Raw genomic sequence first — 25,739 nt, 5'->3', positions numbered from 1 at the left:
ATATTGCAAATTAGCTTATCTGCAGATAATCAAGTTTTTGCTGGTCTCATCAGTGCAGTTTTAAATATCATAAAACATCAAAGTACAAGTTTTAGTATAAACCCGAATGTAGACAATTTGAATATTGCATATAGTTAGATACATGTGCCTTAAAGAAATAGTTATCATTCTTCTATTCAGTGAAGATATGAAATATTTTATACATGAAAATAAACTTAATATTAATCAAATAATGACCAATATGTTCTGAACATATAATTAACTAATTTGGACAATTAGCATAAGATTCAGATAATGAAACAGGTTTTTTATAAGTGTGCAATGTCTGGAACAACTGCAACCTATATATCCTGTTCTTAAAAACGAAAATAAACATCAAATCCATTGCTTATACATATGCATATGTTAAAATTAGTGTAATTAGTGTCAATGTGCAGACATCTAAATAAATTGTTTATTTAAGCTCAAATGAAAGAAAATCGATCGAAGTTGATTTGATATCAAATCTATTCTACTACTAGTAAAATCTACATGTGTTTCCAATTAATCTATTTTCATGTATAAAAATATATTTTATTTTTGGAAATTTTATCATATTTTTGTAACTATTTTTTTTCATTTAGACACTATTGAAAACTCGGATGTTGGCAACACTGGACAGCTATATTCTTTTGGTATATATTATTGATTTAGTTTGCGGTCACACTCATTGTTACACGTGCTGTCAGCAACTTGTCAACTTTGTTATTTGCTTGTGTTTTAATTTCGGTTAAATCATGGCCGGCGATGGGAGCGGGTCCGATTCTGGTAGTGACTATGAAGTGGAACTGTATATACAGCCGAAGAGAGTGAGGAAAACAGTAAACGATGATTCTGCCGATCTACTGGGCAACTTTGATGACGAGAAACGTAAAGAGATCTTTGAAGGCACATATGTGGACAAGGATGCCAAGAACCCCAGCGATTCTGATAGCAGTGACGCCGAGGACGAAGACCACCCAGATGACGACAATGAGGTAGATGACACCAAACAAGCGGAGGAAAAGGTTGCAGATGGCAGCGAAGGCTCTGCGGACGAGGAAGAAGAAACCAATGCTGATGGACATATAACCACTAATCAATTGAATAGTCTACTGCGTGGTGCCTCGAAATTAAACAGACACGTACTCTACGTTACAAATCTTAACTTTGAGACGACAAAGGACGATTTGGAGTCGCACTTTGCGGTTGCTGGTGCTGTAAAATCCATTAGAATACCCAAAAAGCGACGGGGCGGATTTGCCTTTGTGGAGATGGAGGATCTGAAAAGTTTCCAACAAGGATTCCGCTTGCACAACACCGAATTGCAGGGGCGCAAAATCAAGGTTCAGATATCGGAGGCAGGCAAAAAGAAGTCCGCAAACAAGAAAAACATCATAAAGCAAAAAAATCGCAAACTCGCGGAGATGCGCAACGAACAGAAGACATTCACAAAGAGTGGCAAATTCTACGACAAGGATTTGAAGAAAGAAAAGGCCAAAGATTTGCTCGCGCGCAAGCGTTGGCGTAAAAATCCAGCACCCAGAGGAAAATAGATAGAGAAGGTACAAGTGTCTACATCAATGTACTTTCTTAATAGTCTCTTAGATTGTAAATAAATTTAACTTAACAACAATTTGTTATGGATTATCACTATTGCCAGCGAACAATATAAAAGTTGCGTTTACCCACACGCAATAGGGAAACTCCATTACGTAGGACATGGACGCCAGTCGTAATAACTTCTGCAATGTTCTGCACTCTCTTCTGGTTGACATAAAAGCCTCCAGCGTTAATAATACGTACGGCATCGGCTGAAATTCATTGATGGCGATTAAATTAATTTAAAGTTCATAAAGAGTAGCTTACTTTCTGTGGGAAAACACTTGGCCTTCATGGCCAAATCCAGAATGGACATGCCTGGCTCAGGAAGTATGTCTACCATGGTGGCACCTTGAAAAGTTTGCTTAATCTCCATGACGTTCAACTCGGCGAGGCCATCGACGTTTCCCTTGTACAGAGCGTTGGTAACTCGTTCCGCTTGCTTTAAGCCGTTCTCTAAGGATTACCATTGTAAGCAAATAAATGATATGAAGATTGTAAACCATTCCATACCGCCATGTACAAGCAAAGTGACATCTTCCGCCAGAAGAGTTTGAGCCTTGCGTTTCTCCGGTTCCTTGGAGTGTTCTCGCATCAATTGCTCCACCTCAGGCAGCGGAATAAAGGTGAACAACTTTAGCAGTTTCTCCACTTCGGAATCTGGCATGCGCATGAAGAATTGATACAATGCAAATGGTGAAGTCTTATTTTCATCCAACCACACAGCATTTCCTGCCGATTTGCCAAACTTATCGCCCTCCTCATTGGTAACTATTGGCAGTGTCATTCCAAACACCTCGCGTTTAGGTTCAACGCGACTTATTAACTCGTGACCAGTCATCAGATTGCCCATTTGATCGGAGCCGCCCATTTGAAATGAGCAGTTGTGCTTGCGCAACAAATGCAGCCAATCGTAGGCCTGAAAGATCTGATACGTAAACTCCGTAAAGCTCATGCCATCCTCTGATTCCAGACGTGATTGAACCGAAGAACGCGACAGCATCGATCCCATGCGAAAGTGTCTTCCCATGTTCGCCACAAAGTCAATCAGACTCAGATTAGCATACCAATCTGCATTGTTGACAATTCTAAAATCAGATATTGAATCATTGCCATATCAAATTAGAAAACTTAAGTACTGACCTGAGTGGCTCGAGCTTGGAGCTGTATTTTTTTGTATCCCAGAGACAGTCCTCGTGATTTTTGAACACCTTTCGCAGCTGTTGCTCGATGGCCTGCAGGTTTGTTTCTATCACAGATTCGCCCAGCTGGTTGCGCTCCGTTTTACGTCCACTTGGATCTCCAATTAGCCCGGTGGCTCCACCAACCAAAGCTATCGGTTTGTGCCCGGCGCGCTGGCAGTGCAATAAACCCATAATCACAAGCAAGTTTCCAACATGTAAACTGTCCGCTGTTGGATCGAAACCGGCATATATGCTCTGGGGCGCAGTTTTAAATAGATTTTTCATCTTTTGACTGTATTGCATGAGTTTTTCATATAAGATTAGGTTAAATTATTTTTGGCGTGAACTTACGCTGCAGTGTCTGGGAAAATGCTTTGAAAGAAACCACGGTCAGACAGCTCCAATAGATTTCTGTGGGTAAAAGTGCGCTTGGAGTAACTGCGTCCGCTAAATAGCGGGCGCAATAGTTTTACTCTTAAGGCGAACATTATGCAAAACTAATCACAGATCCGGATTTGTGCTCGCCGTGGAATAACAAACAAAGATGAGGTTATGTTGAATGTTTTGGTATTTTCGACTACAGCTGACCGTCAGCTGTTCCATACATGCTTTGAAATACAAGGTTGTACAAGTAAATGGTTTTCATGATATGACATCACAGCATATGTAGAATATTAATTTTGCAATAAAATTTATGTTAAGCAAAGCTATTCTCTTATAATTCTAAAGTAGTAATTCTTAAATTATGTTGACATTACTAATTCCCGGTAAATTATTAATTGCATTAGAGTGACCATATCACAAGAATATTTAAAACACTTGCTCATTAATCGCTCAATGCAACACTGTTGTTATGTTGACTGTTTATCGCTTTTTGTTAATCAAAACAAAGAAACGTTCGTTCATGTTAAATGTTTTGTGTTTGAAGTGAATTTTAGCCTGTAATGGCAGCTCATAGTAAATGTGATATTCATAATGTTACTGAAAATTCGTCATGCATTGCTAGATATAACCAATCAAACTGCAAAACAGTCGGTCAAACAATCGGCAGTTATAATCAACAACGAGATCATCATCAGCTCCGGCAGCATCTTGCAGCCTTTTGTGCATCCTGATGGCGATGGCGACCGAATTCTGCATAGCCTGCAACAATGCAAGCTAGTCGATGTACAGGATAACACCTGCGACGAGGGCAAACTGCTGCGTAAATTAAATTATCTGGTGACCTTTGATCGTCAGCGTCGTCCACTAACAGATCGAAGTGCACAGCAATCTGGTCAAGTGACCCACATACTGACCCGCTATACGGCGCAGCCTTTGTATGTCTTTTGTGCGGCAGAAGTGTCTCGAAATCTGCACAAGATCTTGATGAACGCCGACACGGATAGCCAAGATGTCTTGCGCTCTAGTTTTCTGGTACTGACCATGAGAGCTCTAAAAGAGCGTGAATCTTTTAAGCGTTTCCTGCAGCACATTGCCAGTTATTTGCGCTACCTGCAGCCAATTCATACTCTGGACGATGTGCTGGTCATGTGCTCGCCTTTTGGCTTGGAAAATTTCTACAAAACCATTAGCATTGGCAAGGTGTCCAATGTAATGGGTAGCTCTCTATTTGGCTTATCCAACGCCTTGCCCTTGGGCTGTGAGGGCTCAGCGGTATTTAATAATAAACTGTAAGTGCAGGTGATATATATTATTTGCATAACTAAAGATTACTCGTTTATTGCAGTCGCTTAGTTGGTGTTATTATATGCACATCATTCCAACGGGAGCAAGAGAATGTTAATCTGACTTTGGCTGCCAATTTTGGTTATCTGTTGCGTGATTTTATGGAGCAATTGGGCACGCCAATCACTATGTTTAATATGCCACGAGAGCCATCTAATTTTGCTTGTAAGTCGCTTTTAAAATGCATTCTTGCAAAGATAAATTGAGTTTTTATTTTTTGAATTCAAGGGGAACGCACCATCGCAGTTATTGAATCATCTGGTCAACAAGGTACTGGCACCTTTATAAAAGTACATAACAAACGCTTTATTCTGACTTGTGCACATGTCGTTGGACAGGTAAATATTAACTAAATAGCATTTGTTCATTTACAAACCTTTTAATTAGTGCTTGCAGCCGAACTCGAAAGTGCTTTGTCGAGCTATTGATCGAGAATTTCATTCTGATGTTATTTGGTGCAATCCCGATGAGAATCGACCCTATGATTTAGCTCTGCTAACTGCTCCTGACGATGTGCCTGAACGCCATTGTGTTCGTTTGGCTCGCAATCGTGCTACTTTGGGACAAACCGTGTACAACGCTGGCTTTCCGTACTATGTGAATTTCAACTTTAAGTACGATTTTAATCCGTCCATATTCCAAGGTCGCATTATTAAGTGCGATAACGGTGCAATAATGTCCGATGGCAGCGTGCAGGCTGGTCAAAGCGGTGGCCCAATGTTCGACCAGAATGGTAACATCCTTGGAGTTTGTGTGTCCAATATTAAGCATGAGGATGTCGTCTATCCAAATATAAATACTGCGATTCCGACCTTTGATATCCGGCAAACTCTTCAGGAATTTGCCAGGACTAGTGGTTCGTACAAAAGACGTTGTTAAATTTTCTAATAATTCACTAACTAATATATTTCAGATGTAAAAGTGTTAAGCAATCTTGTTGCGAGCCAGGATGTCCGACGAGTTTGGTCACTAGAAATGCCTCCCATTCAAAGCAAGCTTTAAAGTAATGCATTCCACCAAAAAGGGTATATATATGTATACGCATATTTGTAAATATATGACAACACACAAATGATGTGGTTTATGTTTCATTAAATCTAAGTATTTTTGATTAAATTAAATAGTTATACACAAACAAAAAGAAAGATTAATTTTTATCCAGACAGTCATTAACATGACTTTGCAGAACAGTTAATGCGTTAAATGATTTCGAGCAGATCGGACAACGGAATTCTGTATCCGCTGTCTTTGCAGCTGCGCCTGTTGGATCCAACACCTGCAAATATAAGTTCCAAATTGTAATCACTCTACATATTCAAGCCACAACGGCTATCACGTACCCTTACCGGTCTCTGCTCATCTCGTACAGTGCTCGTGCTAGCTGATGTTGACGGCGTATAACTAGATTTACTATTTTTGTGCGATTCAGCCAGAGCCTCGATGAGCTCTTGGTTACGTCTTTGCAATGCTCGCAAATCCACTAAATATTGCTCCTTTTCACCGGCATTCTTTTCCCGATCAGCGCGTTCCATTTCAAAATCTCTTCTATAAATATCGATTTGTGTCTTCAAATATGCAATTTCTTCATCTTTTTGAAGATCCTTAGCTTTTAAATTATTGACATCGGCGCGCGTTGCATTAAAAAGTTCTTCTGCACTTGTCAGGTTGACCTTTAAACAGTTGATCTCATCAATATATGTTTTTTTCTATAATGAAAATATATTAGTGGGATAAACTCAATTGTTTTGTATACGATGATGTATACCATATCATTGATTTCAAGATTTTCGGCCAATAATTGTGACATTTGTCGTTTTAGATCCTTAACTTGAAGTTCATGTTCCTCGCGTTTAATATATTCAGATTCTGTAGTGACAGCTTCAGGAACGTACTCGAAGGACGGCTGCAAATATAGTTGCACTTTGAGCTTATACGAACATAATACAAAGGAATATCAACATATAATGTAAAGTTATTCGTTATCTGTTATTTTCAAGCGTGATAAGAAGCACAGTTGAATAATCATACTCATTGAAATGTATCACTTACTACTTGATGTTGTTGCAGTTTATCAATTTCAACACGCATATTGCTTATTAACGAAGATTTTTCCGACACACTTTGACGAAGTTCATCGTGTTCCTTTTGTCTGATACTCTCTACCAGACGCATTTGCTCCAAATTCCCTTCAACATCCTTTTTTAGTTGTCGGTTTTCCTCAGTTAATTTATCTATCTGCAATTGACATTCCTGTAGCTTTTGTTTATATGCCTCTTCCCTTCCAGATGCTTCCTCTCGCCACTTCTGGGTAATTTTATAATATTCCTGCATCGTATGATTAACTTTATCCAAAGTTTCTGCATGTAAAGATTTTTATGAAATGGGATATTATCGTATGTCGTTTAAGTCTTACAAATCAACTGTTCAATTGTATGAAAAGTATTATTCAAGTCTGTGCTACACAAAAGCACAAATTGTTGCAAATTAAACAATCTTATGAAAATATTAAAAGTAAAGTTGTTAAAATCACAACAGATTTGGCTTTTGTATAGCACAAAAAAGGAATAAAACGCACATACGTTTTAGAGCCACATATTCGGTCATCATTGTTTGTAGTTTTACAACATCCTCGGCACAAGCTTGCATAGAGCAAAGGCTGGGAAATTGTGAGTATACGCTGTTCTGTAAGAGATAAAAAAATTAAAATGTATAAAATACTTAACATATATGCATACGCATCAGTTAGCTTACCTTAAGCACATCAGGATTAACATCGCCTAAGAGGAAGCTGGCAGCCAATGAATTTTGCTCCGATGGCAAAGTTGTGGGTAGGCTGTTTTCATTTAATTTTGTTAGTTCCGCAATTTCGTTTTGTTGATTCAAACTGACAGGAGCAGCAATAGCAGCTGTATTCTCTGTCGCAGCCACTGCGGTTTCTCCATTTCCATCTCCATCATACTCCAGGGCATCGTGTAGAAGAGAATTTCCATGAGAGTACAGCGACGGCAGAGGGGAACTGCCTAAAATAACGAACGAATCCTCTTCCGCCATAATACCTCGACTTGCTTTCAATTACTGAAGATATTCAAACGTAATCAGTTGTTAATTCAACATACATATGGTAAGTATTCAGCAGGGGATTCCCCGAATTTTAAAAATATACAATGGATCTTGTGATTAATCGATAAATACACAACTATGAACACACATGTGCTGCTGAATTGCTTCGCGTGTTTCAAAATCGAAATGACCGTTTCTGTACATATATTCATGAATATTTGGGTCCGTATATGTATGTGTTTTATCTCTTTGATTTATTTAGTGATTCATACAAGCAATGTGTTCTTTTTCCAGGCTTCCCCGACTGCTGCGTCATATGAAATTTTACTTAAATTACTTGTGTTATGAATGTACAAACCTTATCGGTAGTTTTATCTGCACTAATGTTTGATAATTCTTGCGCGTCTATTGAGTTTTGCTCTTTAGTTTTCTTAGCGGTCTAACAGTTATTTATATTTTTGTGCATTTTATGACCTATTTTTAAAGTGAGACCATTTATATAAACAGCTGTGTGCGAGTGTGACCATATTAAGTGGATAAATATCGATAGCAAAGCACGGTGCTATCAATTTTTGAAAAAGGAGAACAACATTATTGTTTCTCTTCATTATTGTGTATTTTGTACAATTTATTCTTCTTTTTAGAGAAAAGCATACATTGAAAACATTGATGGAACCATACATCGATGGTTATTCTGGTGTATTTAAATTGTAATCGATCGACGGTTGTTATTGAATATCGTTTTACAGCACTGTTTTCAAAGGCTAGCCGTTGCGTTTTGAACGGGCTATATATGCAGCTGTTAATAATTTAATGATATTAATTAATTGATACTGCTAAAATTGTCAGTATTAACTGATAATCAGTTTGCATGCTATTAAATTGTGATTGATATGCACTTGGTAAAAACTGGAAAGATTTGTTATTGCAGTTTCCAAAAAGAATTTTGTATATTGGATTTTCAGAATTGACATTAAAATATGATATATCTGCCTAAAAACCGGATTCACCTTTTATGTGATAACTCCATTGTCCTCTTAAAAGTGCATGTGTACTTTTTTATAATGTGGGTTAATGAGGTGTTCGCGTGATAATTTCAGCACAATGGGAACTGGATTTAGTTACGTTTTATTCGAATATTGGTAAAAATGCTTTGTAATCGGCACTTTCATTGCATAAATATAGATATCAGTTTTTGTGTACATTCGCAGATTACGTATACGTACAGTGATAGCTTTGTAAAACGGACATTTCATTTGGCAAAGAATTGAGTTAATATTTATCTACACAATCATTCTTAGTTATTCATCTCCGTAACTTTTGACATTCTGGGTGCAGATGCGTCCAGTGCTTATTTACATATTCGCCGAATTAATTTTGCGTTATTTAAAATTCGTTATTTTTGTGGTTAGTGTTCGAGATATTGTGAATACAATTTTCAGCAAATTTGTAAGAAATGTGAATCATCAACCTATTTAAAATTCTATTACTATTTTGGTATTTATTCACAAAGCATCCAGATTTCGTTGAAGATGGTATTATAAAGAAAATCCCCAAAAAACAAGCTTTGGGTTAAAACAAAAAGCAACAGCTGTTCAAAGGCAGAGAGTATGGCTTTCACTGTGTGCAAATTAAATACATAATCATACTCATATCAAACTGGTTTGATTGGATATGACAAAATTGTTAAAAAAAAAAAAATCAAAAAACAAAAACACAAAAATTCAGATTGATTTTGCAAATACAAATATAAAGTTTTATTTTGTAAGAATCTCTATGTCAGCTTATAACTAATGCACACGAATAAATAAAATTAAAGAAAACTTAAACGTTGTTATATAAATTGTACAAATACGAAATTCAATTAAAGCTCAAGTGCATCGAAACCATTTACGCGGTTAAACAAAGATTCCTCATGCACGACCATTATCAATATCACATTCAAATCTTTCAGCCACCCGACACACTCAATCATTATACTTAAAACTATAGTACTACTATAATCTAATAAAAATCAATTCAGAAGGCGTTACGCCCCCCTCAACCTGTGGTGACTGACATCTTACGCCTGCCCCTTGCTATAATAATAGCCAGAGCTGATGAGGGGCTGCGGATGGGATTGCGTCTGTAGCTGTAGCTGTTGCTGTTGCAGTGGCTGTGTCTGGCGGAACTGACGTCGCACTTGCTGAGGATGAGGTGGTTGCAGCTCTCTCTCTGCAGAGCAATGGCCGCAAAGTGTTGCTGCTTGAGTGCGCTAATGGTAGCAATCTTGCGATGTCTGTTCGGGCGTGGGTTGCTGTTGCTGCCGATGTTGCCACCGTGCGCCAAACGATAAGTTTCCAGATCATCGTCACGCGGCAGCGGCCGGTTTTTTGTCCTCCTCAACGGGTGTGCCATCGGGACGCAGACGAATCACCAGCGGACCGCTCAGATACCTCTGTGGTGGCTCAGCTGTCAAGGCGGCGGCAACGGGAAGTTCACTTGACTGCTGGACAGCTGGACTTTGCTCACCGCCGCCATAGCCATAGGCCATATCCATGTCCATGGCGTATTTGTGCTTGTGCTCGATGTTGCCGCTGCTGCTGCCATCGAAGAGAGGATTTTGCTGTTGTTGATTCTGCTGCGGTGGCTGCTGATGGGTGAGTATGATGAGCGACGAGGCCGGAGGTGTGGGCACCGTTTGGGGCTTGCGTGTGGTTATCAGCGTTGCACTGGGATGATCCCGCATAATCGATGACCAGACTGCGGAAAGACACAATTGAAAGCACATTGAAATCACGTACTCTTATCTCTTATCTCTTATCGCCACATATATGCCACATATGGGTTAACATGTGACAACACGTAGCGCGGAATTTCAAGCCAAAAATCGAATGCAGTGGTAGCAATAGCTGCACTCTGCCAGTTGCTGTTATCGCTCACGGAAGCTTGGCACTGAATTCCCACGCTTCGCATACTGAGATGAGGTTGGGGATGGGGATGGGGATGGGATGGAAATTAGAGGGTGATGATGTTGATGTCATAAATATGCAATACTCACTCAGCTCATTGGCATCGCGCTGATACGGATCAAGTGCCTCGAGTTGCGCATCGGAGAATGTTTGCAATTTCTCATAGCCATAACCAAGCAGATTGTGCTTGCATTGGTTTACGGGCAGGCCACCGCCCACCTTTGACTTGCAGTGCACGCTAACCAGTTGAGCGAACGTTGAGTAGAGGTACGACATCTGAAAGGGAGGGGAAGAAGAGAGGCGAAATTAGAGATAACTTGAGAGACTGGCTTGAGCAATAGCAACAACGGGAATAACAACGGCAGCGGGCAACAGTGCGTGTGAGTGATGCGCTCAAATGAAATGCATTTCAAAAGCGACTCGCGTTGAGCAATAACTGCCTCTGCCAACATGTGTGCATATATGTTATTTAAATCTGTAAGATGTGTTTACGTATGTGTATGTGTGTGTGTGTGTGTGTGTGGGTCTATCACTGGGTTGGGTCCGCAGCTGTGCTCTAGTTTACGGTTCAGCAGCCAAAGCAGCGCAGCGCATGCCCAGTTTGCTTTATCAACGATTTGTTTGCTTGCTATTCTTTGTGCGCATCGAAGCGTTGAATAGACTTTTAATTGCAGAATATTCTATGTTACGTGGGGAGGATGACACATGCCCAAGATCGGAATTTCGCGACTGGTGACGCAAAGTCGCAAAGCCCAGCCTCACATCGCTGCCATCATCTAGTATTTGACATGCTAATCAACAGACACTAGACTGATAATTAATACGAAAAAAAATAATAACAAAATCCGGCATTTCTCATTTATTAGCGACAAGCTAAACTTAATTTGGAAATAAATAGAAAGTAAGGCCAAAGAATTAGAATTTGTGTCATACTCGAATGGCAGCCAATTCTGTTTGGTCTCATGCACCTTGAGCTGGTTCCAGTCAAACCAAAAGATTCATTTGCATTGGATTTGAATTGGACTGCGACTTGGTTTTGGGTTTGGGTTTTGGATTTGCATTGCTTCTTGGCTACGTCTCGAAGTTTTACAATTTAACGCTGTTTGCATAATGATATACCCGATGTATGCACAAAACGCTGGCTCAAATTACAAATTACCGTTAAACCCACAACAGCAACAGCAACACAGCAAAAGCTACAGCAGCAGCAGCAGCAACAGCAACAAAAACAATGGCAACAACCTGTAGCGAATATGTATGTTTATTGACCACAAGACGTGTGCAAACTGTAAAATGCAATTTGAGACAAATATGCTTTTTTCTACATTCGCACATACAAACACACACTCACACAAATGCACACAGATTTGTTGTTATTGTTGTTTGTTAGGTTTCGAGTGTGTGCAGTAAAAAAATTACTCAATTTACCAAGCCAATATAAAGTACACAAATAAATAAATGATACGTGTAGGCTTTTTGTTTTTTGGTTTTTATGATTTCTGAATACGATCACGAATTCACAAATACATACGTCAGCAAATCCCCATATAATCCCTTATCTGATTTATTTAACATTTTTACAGCCTTCTTTTTTTAGTGTTCCAGCCCCTGACACAATTAAATAATTAAGGAGAATCTCCAAATGAATGTGAGCAACAGTGTGAGAACGTGAAAATAAATAATAAATTTAAAAAAATGTATAAATATAAAAATGAAGGCGGGTGTTGTCAAAGTCACACACATTATCCGATATATTATAAATTTACATATATACGTAGTATACAAATTACGAGTACAAATCTTGGCTTTATAATGACCGGCAAATACCTGAGATCGCACTTGCCGATCGTCGTTGCCTGGCAGCTAATGATTTATAAGCTGCTTGCAAAATGATTAACAAACCCGCGCATCATTTCCAATTAATTATGAAAAATGTTAATTGAATTTATAAATGGATATGCATAATTATTAATACATTGCATATGCATATGAGAAAGCTGAGAAATGTTGAGAAAAAAAGCTCAACTCAGCTTAGCTTCAAATGTTGATAGTTGAAAATGAAGTAGAAACGTACTTGAACCTACGTATAACCTCTAGGAGTTTTTATTATGCATGTATAATATTTCTAATAATAAAACAAGAATTTGAACTTGAAATTATTGTGTGTGAGTATTGATGTGATCATGAGAACAACATTAAATATAGTCCGTGTTTATCATGTATCGGAGATCTTATCTGTTTAGTTAGGGAATTCCACGGTCTTCTTGAAGATTCCCCATAATTCGGGGAATACATGGATTTAATTAACAGTGCTTCTAATTCGCACTTAAAACAACAACAGAACGCCATAAATATTCGCAATTTGGTGTATCCCCGGAACTAAAATGCTAACCAAATGTTTGATCATTTTTTGTTGTATTTATTTTATTATTATTATGTTGTGTTGTGTCTGGTTCAATAACCTGTCGATATACGCAGTTTACATTATGAAACAGAAGACAAAAACGAAATAATAAAACAAAAAAAAAAACAAAACTGATAGCCAAACAAGTAAAAGGGTAAAAAATTTCAACAAAACTAATAAACAACCGGTGGAGAAACGTTAACATTAGCGTCCAGCCAGTGGCCCAAAGACAGACAGACAAAATCGGATGGAGATGGAGAGACACAGACACAGACTACAAAAGCGTGATTGCCATTACCATTGGAAATGTTGATCCCGTTTACGTTCATTATGATGATGACGATGCTGCATTTTTGCTTATGGGAGTAAGTCGGTCTGTGAGTCTATATATACTATACCCCAAATATAAATACATATTTTTTTTACGTAAAAAAGTAATGCGAACATAATTTATTTATTGAAGTTCGGGTCAAACCGGCTAAACGCGTTTGCACCTAAACATTAAGGGCAAAAACTACAACAAAACTGAGAAGAAAAAAAAAAACAGCGACAACAAAAACATTGCTTGTTTTTGCAATCGAAAATCGAAAGCGCTAGAGATGAGGTGAGATGAAGCGAACAGAAAACGGTAAACAAAATTTAATTAAAAAACAAGTAAGTGTGCTGAGGTTGGGACTACGAGACTGGGAGACACCCTATAAACAAATGAAATTAACTCCTATTAATACTCAACAACTTTCTTAAAAATCTATTATCTATGTATTTTATATAGTAGAGAAGATATACAAGTTTATAGTTAGCAAATGTATTGTATGTGGGTTTAACTTTAACCTATAGATAGAATCCCACTTTAGATGCTTCTATCACTATTTATTGTACGCAGTAAAAAACTTAGATTTCAATTAGCAATTTCTAATGGTCCGTCTTCTATTGTTTGTTTAGTTTTGCCATCTGCGTTTTAGAATTTCGCAATTAATTAGCTTTTGGAAATTATTTTCTCGTTTGTCTATTGATATACGGGTACCGGATATTCACGTATAGTACAACATACGTAAGTACGCGATTTTGTGTATAGAATTGAACATGTCGAATTCGTTTTGTTGGATTGTACTCGCATTACAAAAACGAGACTCGGGTTCCATTGTCTGAGCACTTTGTGTGTGGAGGGGCTTAGAATCAAAATAAAAGTAAATCGAAATACATAATAACAAAATAAAAAGGCCGAAACGACAACAAAGCTGCTTGAAATTATTTAAGGCGCAGTTCGCGTGCGAGTTGCTAAAATAGATGCGCTGCCAAAAACAAAAAGAGAAAAACAAATGCTTTATAGGATGTAGTTAGCACAGCCGCATGACTTGGCGAAACGATGTCGAGAGGGGCTCACTATAACTAATTGCATTAAGCTGTCATTAATAACTCGCATGCTTACGATATTTACATCGTATTTATAATAGCCGCAGAGTTCATTAACTGTTTATGAGCGTGTAACATGCCCCCATCCACATCTCCGCTACCCCTCACCACCCGCTACACAACCATAGATCGCCCAGATAGACAACCGGAGTGTGATCCACGTCCGATCTCAATCCCAATCAAAGACTTGACGCAGGCGCCGTCGTTGTCACGGTTTGTTGCGCGAAAAAGTGAAAAGCTTTTTTTTTTGTGAATTTTTGTTTTGTATTTTATTTTGTACAATCTCTCCTTCCCTCCCCTCCTTTTGGCAGCAATTGCCAATGTAAATGAAAATAGTTTTTAACGTCGTTTTAGTTTTTTACATTTTGTTTATCATAAACGAAATTTAATGTTTTGTCTTGTTGTCGTCGTCCCGGTCCGTTGATTTAGTGCAAGCTCATTTGGATTTATGGTTGGTTTTTTGTGGTAAGTACTTTTCATTTTGCTGGCAAATGTTAGCCGTCATTTTTGCCATAAATAAAAACACCATGCGAATTCAAATAACTCAACTTGTTTGCAAACAATAAAAGATAGTACTAGTGAGGGAAATGCGATGGGAAACATTCGTTTCCTATTCAAATTCTCCAAGCTACAAGCTTGAAATTCTCATAATAGGGAAATGAGATACTCGAAAGAATGAGAGGAGAAACCTGTGTTTATAGAAGAGCTGTAATTACTGGCAGGGAATACAATGAAGGTGTCCGAGTCCCCTATAAAATTTATAATTAATCTCACTCTCTAGGCAGACACTAAGTAACTTTTTTGTTAGCCAGGTGAATATAACATATATGTATGTGTTTATATATAATTTATACTCGTTTAGTGTGTTTGTATGTTAGGCAATTCTCACCAAGCCTTGCTTTTGGTTGTTTCTACCGAGCTGCACAAACTGACAAACATACACAAAAAAAAAAACACTTGAGCACAAAGTGACTCGATGCCTTTCTAAATTTCCGTTTCTTGGAGTCTTCCACAAAAGTCTCGAGTCTGTTGAAACCGGCAATACATTAAGTATGTTTAAACTTACTGCTATACTTGTCTGCCATATATATATATATATATGTTATGAGCGAGTATATCTAGATATATATATTTGCAACATGCAAACGCTTGAGACATGCGCGAAGGTAAACAAAAATCTAAGCGTTTCACCGAATGACAAACTTGAGATATAGACCGGCTGAGCCGGTTGATAATGATGATCTCGCCGTTGTCGTCATTATGTCGATTGTCGTCTGCAGGAATGGAACCACATGAACAATGATTAGCAGAAGCCAAGCAATTGATAACACGATAACACAAACTGACTGAGGACAATGTCAAGTTCAGAGCTATGCGGCATATGATGTTCATATTTATGTCAAGGATGACTAACGCCGAAATTCTTCTTCAGCGTATAAATATGATAACCGCGACATATTTGATATTCAAACATGTATATTTCTGAATACAAAACTGAACTCTAGTGGAGCTTCTGCTTCAGCCTCAGCTTCAGCTTCAGCTGTTTTCAATGTTTATTTAATTTAATTTTATTTCAATACATTATTGTTTTTTTGTTTGGATTTTTTTTTGTTTTTTTGTCTTTAAGTAGCATTGTATTTATTGTGATTCAGCTAACTATTTATTTATTTTTTGTCTGTGGGGCCACTGTGACTGCGGTACAGTTATGCAAATGAGCCTCAAATACCGCTCACTCTGATGCTCAGTTTAATGTCGGCTGCCCATGCATATTCAGTATTCAGTGTTCAGTATTCAGTATTGAGTATTCAAATTATTCAATGTGTTCGATGTGTGTTCGATATGTTGTTGCCTGGTGTGGAAACGAACGACATAACATTAAAATATGTAGCTGCTAAAAGCAGCAAAGCGCCGTTAATATTTGTACATCACAATATGTGTGCGTGTGTGTGTGTGTCTTTGTTAAGCACTGCTATTTATGATGTTCATTGAAAAGTTATCATAACATCGAATATGAAATCACATCAAAATATTGATAATTATGTTTGTAAATGTGCGAAAAACTGTGCTAGATTTACCGGATTGCCAATGCCAAGGACACGAGACACCACACCACGCTATTGTCATTGTTATAACTGGAGCGAACATGGCGTATGCGTAATTTGGCGATTATCATTATGATTTTGTTCGATGCAAATTAGAAGGTTTCATTCAATTCACTTTTTTTTATTTTTTTATTTTGCTGGCTATTTTAGTGGCATCTTGAGTGAAGTGGACTTACCTTTTCGTTACGCGACAAAAACTCCCAAATCGGTATTGCCGAGGCTGAGCTCATTTGGATGGTAACAGCGCTGAGCAGGCAGCAGGCTAAGATCACTCTTGCAACTTGCGTCATGTTGCTGGGTCGAAAGGTTGGATGCGTTTGATAGGGCTTTTACTTTGGATCCGGTCTCCTGGGGGCCAATTGCAGACCGTTGTTGTCGGTTGAGGTTGGCGTGTTTGTGTAATGCGCGTCGTCAGACTTTCTTTTTTTCTTCTTCTTATTTTTTATTGTTGTTGATGTTTGTTATTTGGCTCAATTAAAGGCGCTTTTGTGGCCCATTTGATGTTAATACCAAAAGCGAAACTTTCTTTTGTCCAATGGCTTTACTTTGGCTTATGCTCTTTGCTTTTGCACTTAATTTAATTAAAGTGTACAACGAGCTTGACTAATTTCGTTTTATTTGTTTTGTTGTTTCAGTTTTGTTTATTTGTTTGTTGATGTCTGTCTCGGCTTAAAACGCAAAAAGCTCGTTTCACATTTCACACCCACTGTTGAAATTCCTCTCGCACACATACACTAACACATACACAGCAAATTGACAACTTGCCGGCTTCGTCTGCGACTGCGACTCGTCTTCAAATGAAGCAACAGTCAGCGGTGCACACGTATTTAAGCTTTGAGCCCGGTTGAAATTGTGATGCACGCGTGACACGACTCTGCACGAACTACTCGCAATCTATTGGTGGAACGTATAGATTTCTTGCAGAAATATCGGCACGCTTACAACACTAGTCATAACTGAGAGCTAAGCTTGCGAGAGTGCAAATGGCAATGCAAACAGGTGCTCTCTCATTGCGGCTCTCTCTCTCTCTCTCGCAACTCTCGCGCTCTCTGATTGAGTGACACGCACACAGCAAACTTGTTCTACACGCTTGCAGTTAAAATAGAAATTGAAAAATACAAATAAATAAATTCAAATAAAAATTGCAAAATTTCAAAGTCAAGTTTACTGTCGTCGTCGTTGAGTCTGCCTCATGCCTAACAACCAAAAGCAGTTGAGCTTCAGAACGTAATTTATAATCAATTGCATACACACATACATACATACAGTACATATGTTATGTGTGCATTTATTGAAGCAATTATTGCAAATTTGCTGTTTGATGGGAAAACAAAATACGATATTGTATGTGTGTTTTATTTAACAACCAAATGATAATTAATATGTGTCTTGGCGCCAAGTTGAGATCCTCTTTTGTTTGGGCTTCGATTATCGTAAAATTTATTTGATTGAAGAGTAAAGAATGAACAAAAAAACAAATTCAAAGTGTTGCAAATTTTTGTGTCGCCAAAAGGTTTTTGGGATATTAAGATTACAAGAACCGGTTGTGCCTAATTATGAATACACACATGATTGCTAATTATTCAAGGATGGGATTCCCTAATTACATACAAAATATTTCATTGAATGCGTAAATTAAGACGTTTAATTGATAAACTCGTTGCGTTCTAATTTAATGTTTGATGTTTATTCACGAGAATTACATTTGATCAATCTAATTGCATCGCATTGACTTTAAGGAGGGAGGCTTGTAGGTACAGTCAATTCAAAATATATGATCACTGCACATCCGTTAGGTTGTTGACACATCTTGAACTACTGATACCGAAAAACAAGACAAATGTGTAAGCCGATTTAACCGCATTCTACAGGAAACAAACCGTTAAGGGGAACGTTAATGCGCAGCCATCTGTCAGACAACTGCCTCTTTCTTCCCGGATTTCGTGATGAGAACGTCAACGTCATTAACTGAAACCAGGAAAAAATTAAAAATACTCACGAAATTTCGAAATAATTCGTGGTTTTATTATAACCATTTGCGCACAGATATACATCAACATTAGCCTAATAAAGGAATTGTATTATATACCAAGTTCCTTGTGTTCCTTTACAAACGATTGTACTGCAAGAAATTGCGATCGTAGCGAGCAGCATTACTATACAAGTCCCTATCATCCTTATAGAGCATAAAATCTTGACCCTGCTCATCATTGGATCCATAAATGGGAATGTAGCTGCTGTAGCTGAGATCCTGCTTCAGACGTTGGTCTGGATTACGTCCCAGGTGAATAACTTTCGAGTATAGGTCATTGTCCGCTTGCAGGGCACGATCAAAGTCCTTCCAGTGCACAAACTTGACATGCTCAGTGGGTATGGCATTCCGATCCAAGAGCTCCAGCAGTGTATTCGAATTAACTGGCTGCACAACGTTTAACTCACGTTCGACATTGGCTGCGTTGCCACCGTTCGAAGGCAGACGTCGCTTACTGAGCTGCGGCTGCTCCACATCCAAGTCCGTGTTCCAGAGCCAGGCCAAAAGTGGGTTAACAGAGGTGGACTAAAGAAGAAAATTTTAAAAATAGCCAGCTGATGAATCATTAGATATTTAACTGACTTGATCGCTTCGTCCAATGCGAGGTATGGTCTTTATATTCTTCATGACGAAACTTTCGGTGCGCTTGCCGAGGCGCGGCACGTTTTTAGTGATCTTCAGAAAGAAGCCAGGACTCTCATCAGCATTGCTTAAGTTGCCAAGGAGGCTAACTAGAAGCAGCACTGCAATAGCCAGGATATTGATCGATCTCATTCTGCTGGCCACAGTTCAACTACGCTAAACTTTGGGTTGATCAAAGGTTTTTATATTGAAATAAAACTCACTGATGGGAAATCAACTGCTCTGGCAAATGCGGGCAACAGCTGCCCTAAGAATTTGCATTATCGATTTGGTAGTTAACATACTACAATTGGCCTAAATACATAATTAAGATAAGGTATTTTTTTTTTTACAAGTGTATTTAAATAGGGAAATAAATAAAGTGTAATATTAAGGAATGCTAAAGATCAGATCAATGAACTTTGCGCCCATTGTGCGACTTCTGTGGGCAATGCCTGATAACGTTGTACCGCCTGCTGGATCTGTCCGTATGTGAGTGCCAATTTGTGCATTTCGAACTCTTTTTGAACCTTGCCCAGTCCACTGTTTGATAACGGCATGATGAGCTCCACGATGCGCAAATGCTCGAAGGCTTTCAGCACAATGGCACGTTCAACTCCCTGCATTGTGCTGGAGACTTTGGCAAACTTATTAAAGCGTCCAAAAACGATCTCGAAATTGAATGGATCGCGATCGTAGATAGTCGAATGATGTTTGATGGCAATGATGAGACACAGTTCCAGTACTGAGAGACCGCAGAGTAGATCCACTTTATCATCGCATTCATATTGAGTGGCCAATGCTGCCACCAGTTCAGCTGTTATGTGTGGCGCCTCGCGTTTTATCTTTGCCACCAAGCGGAAGGTGAACATCTTTAGAAACGCCTGACTGACATCAAAATCGTAGAGCATTTTGAGTGTTTTCTCTACAGTTGGTGACTTCATCAGCTTCGAAATGTCTTTGTTCCAGTTGTCGACAAATCTCTTATCAAATGTATACTCCACGCTATCGAAATGATTGCGTTGAAAGGTGAATGCCTCCGATTTCAGCAGTTCTAGACTGTCAATTCTATCCACATTGCTCTTCAGCTCCTTGCTGCTTGGTATGCTGATTAACTCCTGAAAGAGCGCTGCGTATTCCTCAAATTGATGGGCACTGGGAAATAGAAACACTTGCCTGCAAATAAATAGATTATGTTTAACTATTAGGTTATTCGGAAGCAGGCGACCACATTACCTGTGTGAAAATCTGGATTTGACGCGTTTCTCGAGCAGCTCAATTACGTCCAGGCGGCAAGTGACGCCCAAGACACAAATCGGTGCTTGTGCCGACTGTGAAACATCAAAGAGATTATAGAGTAGGGTTTGATTGTGATGTGCGCAAAATAGATCAAACTCTTCCAATACGAAAACGACGCTTTTGGACTTCTTATCGCCCGCCTTTAGGCACTGCAGCAAAAATGCTAGATTCTCAGCAAAAGAACCAAATACTTTGCCATCGGCTGCATTCTCCAAGCGCATCTGTACTGTAATGGATTTAAGGGCTATACGATCGTCTGTATGAAGATTGCCATCGAGATGCACAATAAGCGTGTTGTCCACAAACGCATTGTTTTCTAACAGATCGGTAAGCACAGAATTAATGAGCTGTAAACAGTAATCATATATTATATTTAGTGTTTGTTCATCTACTTTAATGTAATGTTCGTTCTTACTGTAGTTTTACCAGCTCCTCGCGGTCCTATCAATAACAAGGAATTTGATTCTCCCATTTCTGCTGTGCGCTGAAGTAGTTGGCGTACATTGGAGCGCTCGGCTTCATAGCCTCGTAGAGTAGTGTAGTCGCGTTGCAGTCGATCCTTTAGGAAACGACGTGCTTTAATTACCTCCTGTCCAGCCTCGGGCATAGTTTTGAATTATTATTTTCACTGGGTTTATGCTTCTGTTTACAGCTTGTTGTTATTAAAAATTGCCGCCAAAATATCAGCTGTGCTAGAGATGTAACATTATCGATGAATTGATATATTCAAAAAATCCGATTGTCACAATTTCAGTTCAGAGTTGTCAACAGTTGCGCCGTTAAGTTGCTCCACGCGCACATTGCTCCTCACTGAAGTCAACTCAAAATTTATCGAAACTTAACGAAGCTGTAGACATATTTGCATCGATCGTTTTGTAAGCACAACAGTTGTGGAACAGTGATGCATATTTTTTCAAACGTAACGTATTTTTTATCAGTAGCTTTAAATTCAATTGACTAAAGAAAATTACTTGTTTACAACTGAAATAATCGGAATTATAACATCTTTGCTATAAACACTAAAAAGAAATGATACAATTTCCGAAATATTTAAATAAAATAATAGAGTAGCATTTAAGATAAAAATCTATATGCCAATTTGTAATTATAAGTTGCAATGGCGCGTATAAAACAGAATAGCCATTGGAGCAATATTATTCGATAGCTTAAACGAAATAGTCGTTTTTTCCCAACAGCGGTGTAATGATTTCACGGCGATTTTCACTAGTCGTTGCTTTAATAAGCCCAATTGGCGTGAGTTGTATTAAATAGTAAAACATTTTGAATTATTTTGTATTATTTTATGCGTTTATTTGCAGATTTATGCATTTTTTGAATTTAACAATGCCAAGTGCATTATAAGAAACCCAGAAGTGTTGACATTTGACTATTGCTATCTAAGGTCCGTTAATCGTACTTACAAATATTTTTCCATGAAAACTAAGTTTTTGTCCTTGCCTATTGATAACACTTGGGTAAACAACTTAAAAATAATATGAGTGTAGTATCTAACTTGATTTTTAACAGGTATCTTTAAAGGTCTACAAGAGAGACAACAGGCATATCTTTGATCGATATAATGTCACTGTTGATGGTTGCAGATTTCTAAGGGAACGTAATAATGCGCTCGTTAACGTCTTATTTGGTATCTTTGAGGAGTTTTCAAATCTCAATCACACTTGTCCCTTTGATGTAAGTATTCTTTTTAATTGGAGACATTTTCTCGTAATAATTAAAATGTATATTTCATGGTTAGCATGATATACTTGTAGAAAAGCTCCCGGTGCAACATGTTAATACGCTAATTAAATATATTGTTCCTGATGGCCGTTATATACTAAATACCACCTGGAGTATTCGAAAAGTTCCATTTGCTGAGATCATTGTGTACTTTACAAAATTTTAAAACTATTGCAAAAATAAATAAAAAGTTAAATGAAGAATTTTAGTTTTTCAGCGATATTTTGATAATTTATTTTGTAATATTGTGTTGACAATTATCAAACTCATCTACACCAAAAATGTCATAGTCCAATTCAGTTTAATGATTGAGTTATAAACAGAACAATATTGCTAATTGCTGGCAATCCACATTGATAATGAACTATTTAAAACCTTCTGTATTTTTTTATTTTTGCGGTTACCTTATTTGCCTGGAAAGCGCTCGGGGTCTGTACAAGTTTTATCACTTTAAAACTAACTATATTCTAAAAATAAAAATGAAACTAAATATTCGAAATAATAATAAGTACTTTTTCGATTAGGGCATTTCTGAAATGTAATTCAAATTGTAAGCCAAATTTTTAGTAGAATACAAATCAGTATTGACAATACATAGTAAACATTGAAACCCCAAAATAATATCTTTATTCAACAATGGCTAAGGAAGTCATTACTACAGATCAGCTGAAGTATTACCGTTTGGTAGCCGAGAACGATGATCGATCTAAGGAGCGTTGGCAAAAGAATTTTAGCTGGTATCCGGGTCGTCAGAATATTGAATTTAGTCGCGTTGCTCAGATCTATTGCGACAGTCGTCATACGTACGGAGATGAAACATTTATGAAATATGCCCAACGCAAAAGGCTGCACAATAAATATACCACTACCGTTAAACATGTAAGTTCGTTTGATGCCGACGAAGAGGATTTGAATAATACTTCCTATGTGAATAGTGAAGCGAATGTGCCACCGACAACCAATGGGGAATACGGACGATTCAAACCCACACGAATGCATTATTGCTAAGCTGAAAGTATCAGATTCTTTGCAACGCTTTAATACATCATTTACACTTCTGCATTAAGAGTTCTTTTTGGCACTTTTTACTTCCGCTCTGCTATTTGATTTGGCCACCTAACAACAGATGGCGCCACTTTACTGTCATGGCAGCATGAGTATTGCCATTTCGAATTTGTATTTTTCTGTGTGTCTCTCTGCACCTGCAGCTACACCCTCAACTACACCTAGACCTGTCATCTGCGGGATGAGGTCAGACTTGTCAGCAATTTGGCATAATGGCGATCACTCAAGTGGTGTGCATCTAATGCCTGTAGCTCAGCTGCTGGCAAAGGAATAACAATTCGATGGTATTAGCAATGTTCTGGATGAGATTCAGCTGGCTGGACAGGTGTTGTCCTCTTACCACAATGAATGAACTTGACTTCTGTCCAGTACGGCCTGCAGCTCTAGTTGCCAGTTGCCAATTGCCAGTTGCCAGTTTTCACTCATGCCATGCAATTAAGAGATCATCGTAGTTGCCTCTTCTCTCGGCCATCGGTCGCTGACAATGCAACTTTGAGCCGCCACTTCATTTTTATGGCTCAGAATCGCGCTGCGATTTGATTTGCATGACCATGCGCATAATTAACAAGGTGAAAATGTCAGCTAGATAACCGGTTCCAGTGGCGCTGATTAAAACTTACCGAGTGCTTACTGTAACGACTGGAGCTGGAGCTGTTGGGTTTGTTTTTTTTTCTCCTTTTTCGTTTGTTGCTTCCCTCAGTCATGTCTAGTTGAAAAGTTCGCACAGGTAATTAACTGCGACCGAGTTGCTTGCACTTTTTTCTTTCAATTTTTTTTTGTATTTAACATTGCGAATGACTCGACGCTTGTAAAATGGAAACAGTTTTTGTACGGTAAGGAAGTAGACAGTCGCATATTCACTTTTCCATTATTACTCTGGATCAATTTAGCAGGTATTAAAGTTAACTACTTCATTTGATGCTGAATTTAAGATATACAAAGTAAGAAAGTCACAGTTGAGTGTGCTTGACTATGAAATACGCGTTACCCAATTTTATAGAGATCGCAACAATGTGAAGGCGATCAAATATCTTGCAGTTGCTGGCAAAGAGTTATTTGAATAGATTGGCCTTACACCCAAATATGCTTGTTCAACGTTTCATGAGAGACAAGGTTAAAAGGCATCTAAAAAGACTGCACCCGCAGGATCTGTTTGCTACCCTTATAACCTAATTTGTTTCTATTTTAAGTGTAGTACATATAATTAATCTTTATGTAATATAAATCTGGTCCTGATCTCCCCTTATTATAATGGTCAATATGTATAATTGTTAATATATAATTAGGCTCTTAATATGCAAATTTAAACAATCTGAATAAATTGGAAAAGCCTTTGTGGAAGAAAAGATAGCTAAAATATCCAAATAAATGCACTGCATTACTTAAATATACCATTAGCTATAATTGGTATATCGATACACTTCTACACGCAAAATATACCATATAGTACAATATATATCAGATTAATTAGAAAAACTTAGGATTGTTATTTGAGGAATAATAAAGATAATAATTGGTGCATATACCAAAAATAGATTCTACTTTTGAAATTTTACCATGGAGGGATGAAACATTAAACATGTAATAATTGATTGCAATTTTAATCTCGTTCAACTGCGAAAAAGTTGCTAGTTTCTTAAATCTTTTAACATATACATATTTTATATCCTATTTGTGCAGCAATCTATATATCAATAATTTCAAGTCGCATTGCATATTCAATATTGTAATCTATTTATAAGCTCGCTTTTTTTATGCATGTGTAGGCCAAAGCAGCTGATGGCAATATGATGGAAGTGCTCAAGGCAAGTGTGAGTATTACTTGGTTGTTTCTTGGGTGCCATAGGTCACAAGCAATTACCATAAAGTTCCCTATGCAAATTATTGGCCAAAACTTTCATTCGATGGCACTCGGCAAAAAGGCAAAGTGTGGAAATTACGCGTTCGTTTCAAACATTTTTGCACAGTTCTGTAGTTGCGGGAAATGTATTAAATTTTCATAGAGTCTTACTTGAATACAAACTCGGCTCGTATTTGGGGCAATGCTGAGGCGAGGTGAGGGGAATAATTTGCGGATCATTAGCCACGTGGCTGCATTCACAGACGAGAGTCGAGCTGTTGGCTGTTTCTGGACTCTGTCGTGGGCATTGCCAGCTGCAGAAATCACGGATACAGATTGAGGGAGGTGGAATCAAGTCAAGTGAAGCAATGCGGAGCTATGGCTGGGAATCGGGAATACAGGAACTAGTTCAGCGGGAGGAGAAGAGAAGAGATGAGGAACCGAACTGAACTGAACTCAGAGAACGCGTGTGAAAAATCAACGGCGGCGTCCCACAAAATCGCAATGCGCACAATTAAACGGTAGCAATAATTGCTATCGAGTGAAATATAATAATGGCTATAGGGTACACTCACACACCCATATATATATTTATATATACCATATATATATGTAGAGTATATGTTGCTGTTGTTGTTCGTTATATCTTGATTTGGCTTGAGAGCTTTCGATGTGCCTAT

General features: G+C 38.1%; 9 protein-coding genes across 12 annotated transcripts; 4 read left to right on the top strand and 5 right to left on the bottom strand.

Moving 5' to 3' along the window:
* Positions 1-672: 672 nt before the first annotated feature.
* LOC132790762 (uncharacterized) lies at positions 673-1,673 on the top strand. Its single transcript, XM_060799449.1, has one exon. It carries the CDS (start codon positions 777-779, stop codon positions 1,572-1,574), a length of 798 nt encoding a protein of 265 aa, XP_060655432.1. The 5' UTR covers positions 673-776; the 3' UTR covers positions 1,575-1,673.
* Positions 1,672-3,553, bottom strand: LOC132790756 (tyrosine--tRNA ligase, mitochondrial). Its single transcript, XM_060799442.1, has 5 exons — positions 3,156-3,553; positions 2,764-3,096; positions 2,134-2,708; positions 1,888-2,076; positions 1,672-1,832 (listed from the first exon to the last, which is right to left on the bottom strand). Exons 1-5 carry the CDS (start codon positions 3,290-3,292, stop codon positions 1,672-1,674), a joined length of 1,395 nt encoding a protein of 464 aa, XP_060655425.1. The 5' UTR covers positions 3,293-3,553.
* A 114-nt stretch (positions 3,554-3,667) lies between these two features.
* Positions 3,668-5,666, top strand: LOC132790755 (uncharacterized). 2 transcript variants are annotated; one of them, XM_060799441.1, is made up of 5 exons: positions 3,668-4,477; positions 4,534-4,697; positions 4,761-4,870; positions 4,929-5,388; positions 5,446-5,666. In XM_060799441.1, the coding sequence occupies exons 1-5, from the start codon at positions 3,780-3,782 to the stop codon at positions 5,532-5,534; spliced, it is 1,521 nt and encodes a 506-aa protein (XP_060655424.1). In that variant the 5' UTR covers positions 3,668-3,779; the 3' UTR covers positions 5,535-5,666. The 2 variants fall into 2 exon arrangements, with proteins under 2 accessions (XP_060655424.1, XP_060655422.1); XM_060799439.1 differs by having other exon boundaries at positions 3,669-4,477; positions 4,920-5,388.
* LOC132790758 (NF-kappa-B essential modulator) lies at positions 5,657-8,091 on the bottom strand. 3 transcript variants are annotated; one of them, XM_060799444.1, is made up of 7 exons: positions 7,951-8,091; positions 7,284-7,607; positions 7,112-7,214; positions 6,582-6,889; positions 6,298-6,435; positions 5,873-6,238; positions 5,657-5,808 (listed from the first exon to the last, which is right to left on the bottom strand). In XM_060799444.1, the coding sequence occupies exons 2-7, from the start codon at positions 7,581-7,583 to the stop codon at positions 5,680-5,682; spliced, it is 1,344 nt and encodes a 447-aa protein (XP_060655427.1). In that variant the 5' UTR covers positions 7,584-7,607; positions 7,951-8,091; the 3' UTR covers positions 5,657-5,679. The 3 variants fall into 3 exon arrangements, with proteins under 3 accessions (XP_060655427.1, XP_060655428.1, XP_060655429.1); XM_060799445.1 differs by having other exon boundaries at positions 5,879-6,238; XM_060799446.1 differs by lacking the exons at positions 7,112-7,214; positions 7,284-7,607; positions 7,951-8,091 and adding an exon at positions 6,946-7,035.
* A 1,234-nt stretch (positions 8,092-9,325) lies between these two features.
* On the bottom strand, positions 9,326-17,268 carry LOC132790916 (rhythmically expressed gene 5 protein). Its single transcript, XM_060799674.1, is given in 5 exon segments — positions 9,326-9,813; positions 9,816-9,959; positions 9,961-10,334; positions 10,633-10,819; positions 16,639-17,268. Coding segments are annotated over 5 exon segments (978 nt in total). The 5' UTR covers positions 16,753-17,268; the 3' UTR covers positions 9,326-9,654.
* Positions 17,269-18,446: 1,178 nt separating this feature from the next.
* On the bottom strand, positions 18,447-19,358 carry LOC132792034 (uncharacterized). Its single transcript, XM_060801235.1, has 2 exons — positions 19,077-19,358; positions 18,447-19,019 (listed from the first exon to the last, which is right to left on the bottom strand). Exons 1-2 carry the CDS (start codon positions 19,266-19,268, stop codon positions 18,570-18,572), a joined length of 642 nt encoding a protein of 213 aa, XP_060657218.1. The 5' UTR covers positions 19,269-19,358; the 3' UTR covers positions 18,447-18,569.
* Positions 19,359-19,426: 68 nt separating this feature from the next.
* On the bottom strand, positions 19,427-21,115 carry LOC132792033 (origin recognition complex subunit 4). Its single transcript, XM_060801234.1, has 3 exons — positions 20,830-21,115; positions 20,352-20,761; positions 19,427-20,291 (listed from the first exon to the last, which is right to left on the bottom strand). The coding sequence occupies exons 1-3, from the start codon at positions 21,019-21,021 to the stop codon at positions 19,523-19,525; spliced, it is 1,371 nt and encodes a 456-aa protein (XP_060657217.1). The 5' UTR covers positions 21,022-21,115; the 3' UTR covers positions 19,427-19,522.
* A 23-nt stretch (positions 21,116-21,138) lies between these two features.
* LOC132788159 (uncharacterized) lies at positions 21,139-22,320 on the top strand. The gene is made up of 4 exons (XM_060795490.1): positions 21,139-21,668; positions 21,734-21,889; positions 21,942-22,106; positions 22,171-22,320. The coding sequence occupies exons 1-4, from the start codon at positions 21,618-21,620 to the stop codon at positions 22,318-22,320; spliced, it is 522 nt and encodes a 173-aa protein (XP_060651473.1). The 5' UTR covers positions 21,139-21,617.
* A 348-nt stretch (positions 22,321-22,668) lies between these two features.
* LOC132791421 (uncharacterized) lies at positions 22,669-23,220 on the top strand. Its single transcript, XM_060800321.1, has 2 exons — positions 22,669-23,033; positions 23,090-23,220. Exons 1-2 carry the CDS (start codon positions 22,791-22,793, stop codon positions 23,090-23,092), a joined length of 246 nt encoding a protein of 81 aa, XP_060656304.1. The 5' UTR covers positions 22,669-22,790; the 3' UTR covers positions 23,093-23,220.
* Positions 23,221-25,739: the final 2,519 nt, after the last annotated feature.

Source organism: Drosophila nasuta, chromosome 3 (genome assembly GCF_023558535.2).
Source record: "Drosophila nasuta strain 15112-1781.00 chromosome 3, ASM2355853v1, whole genome shotgun sequence".
NCBI classification, from domain to species: domain Eukaryota; kingdom Metazoa; phylum Arthropoda; class Insecta; order Diptera; family Drosophilidae; genus Drosophila; species Drosophila nasuta.
The sequence above is the reverse complement of the archived record's forward strand: the minus strand, read 5'-3'. Positions and strand labels throughout refer to the sequence as shown.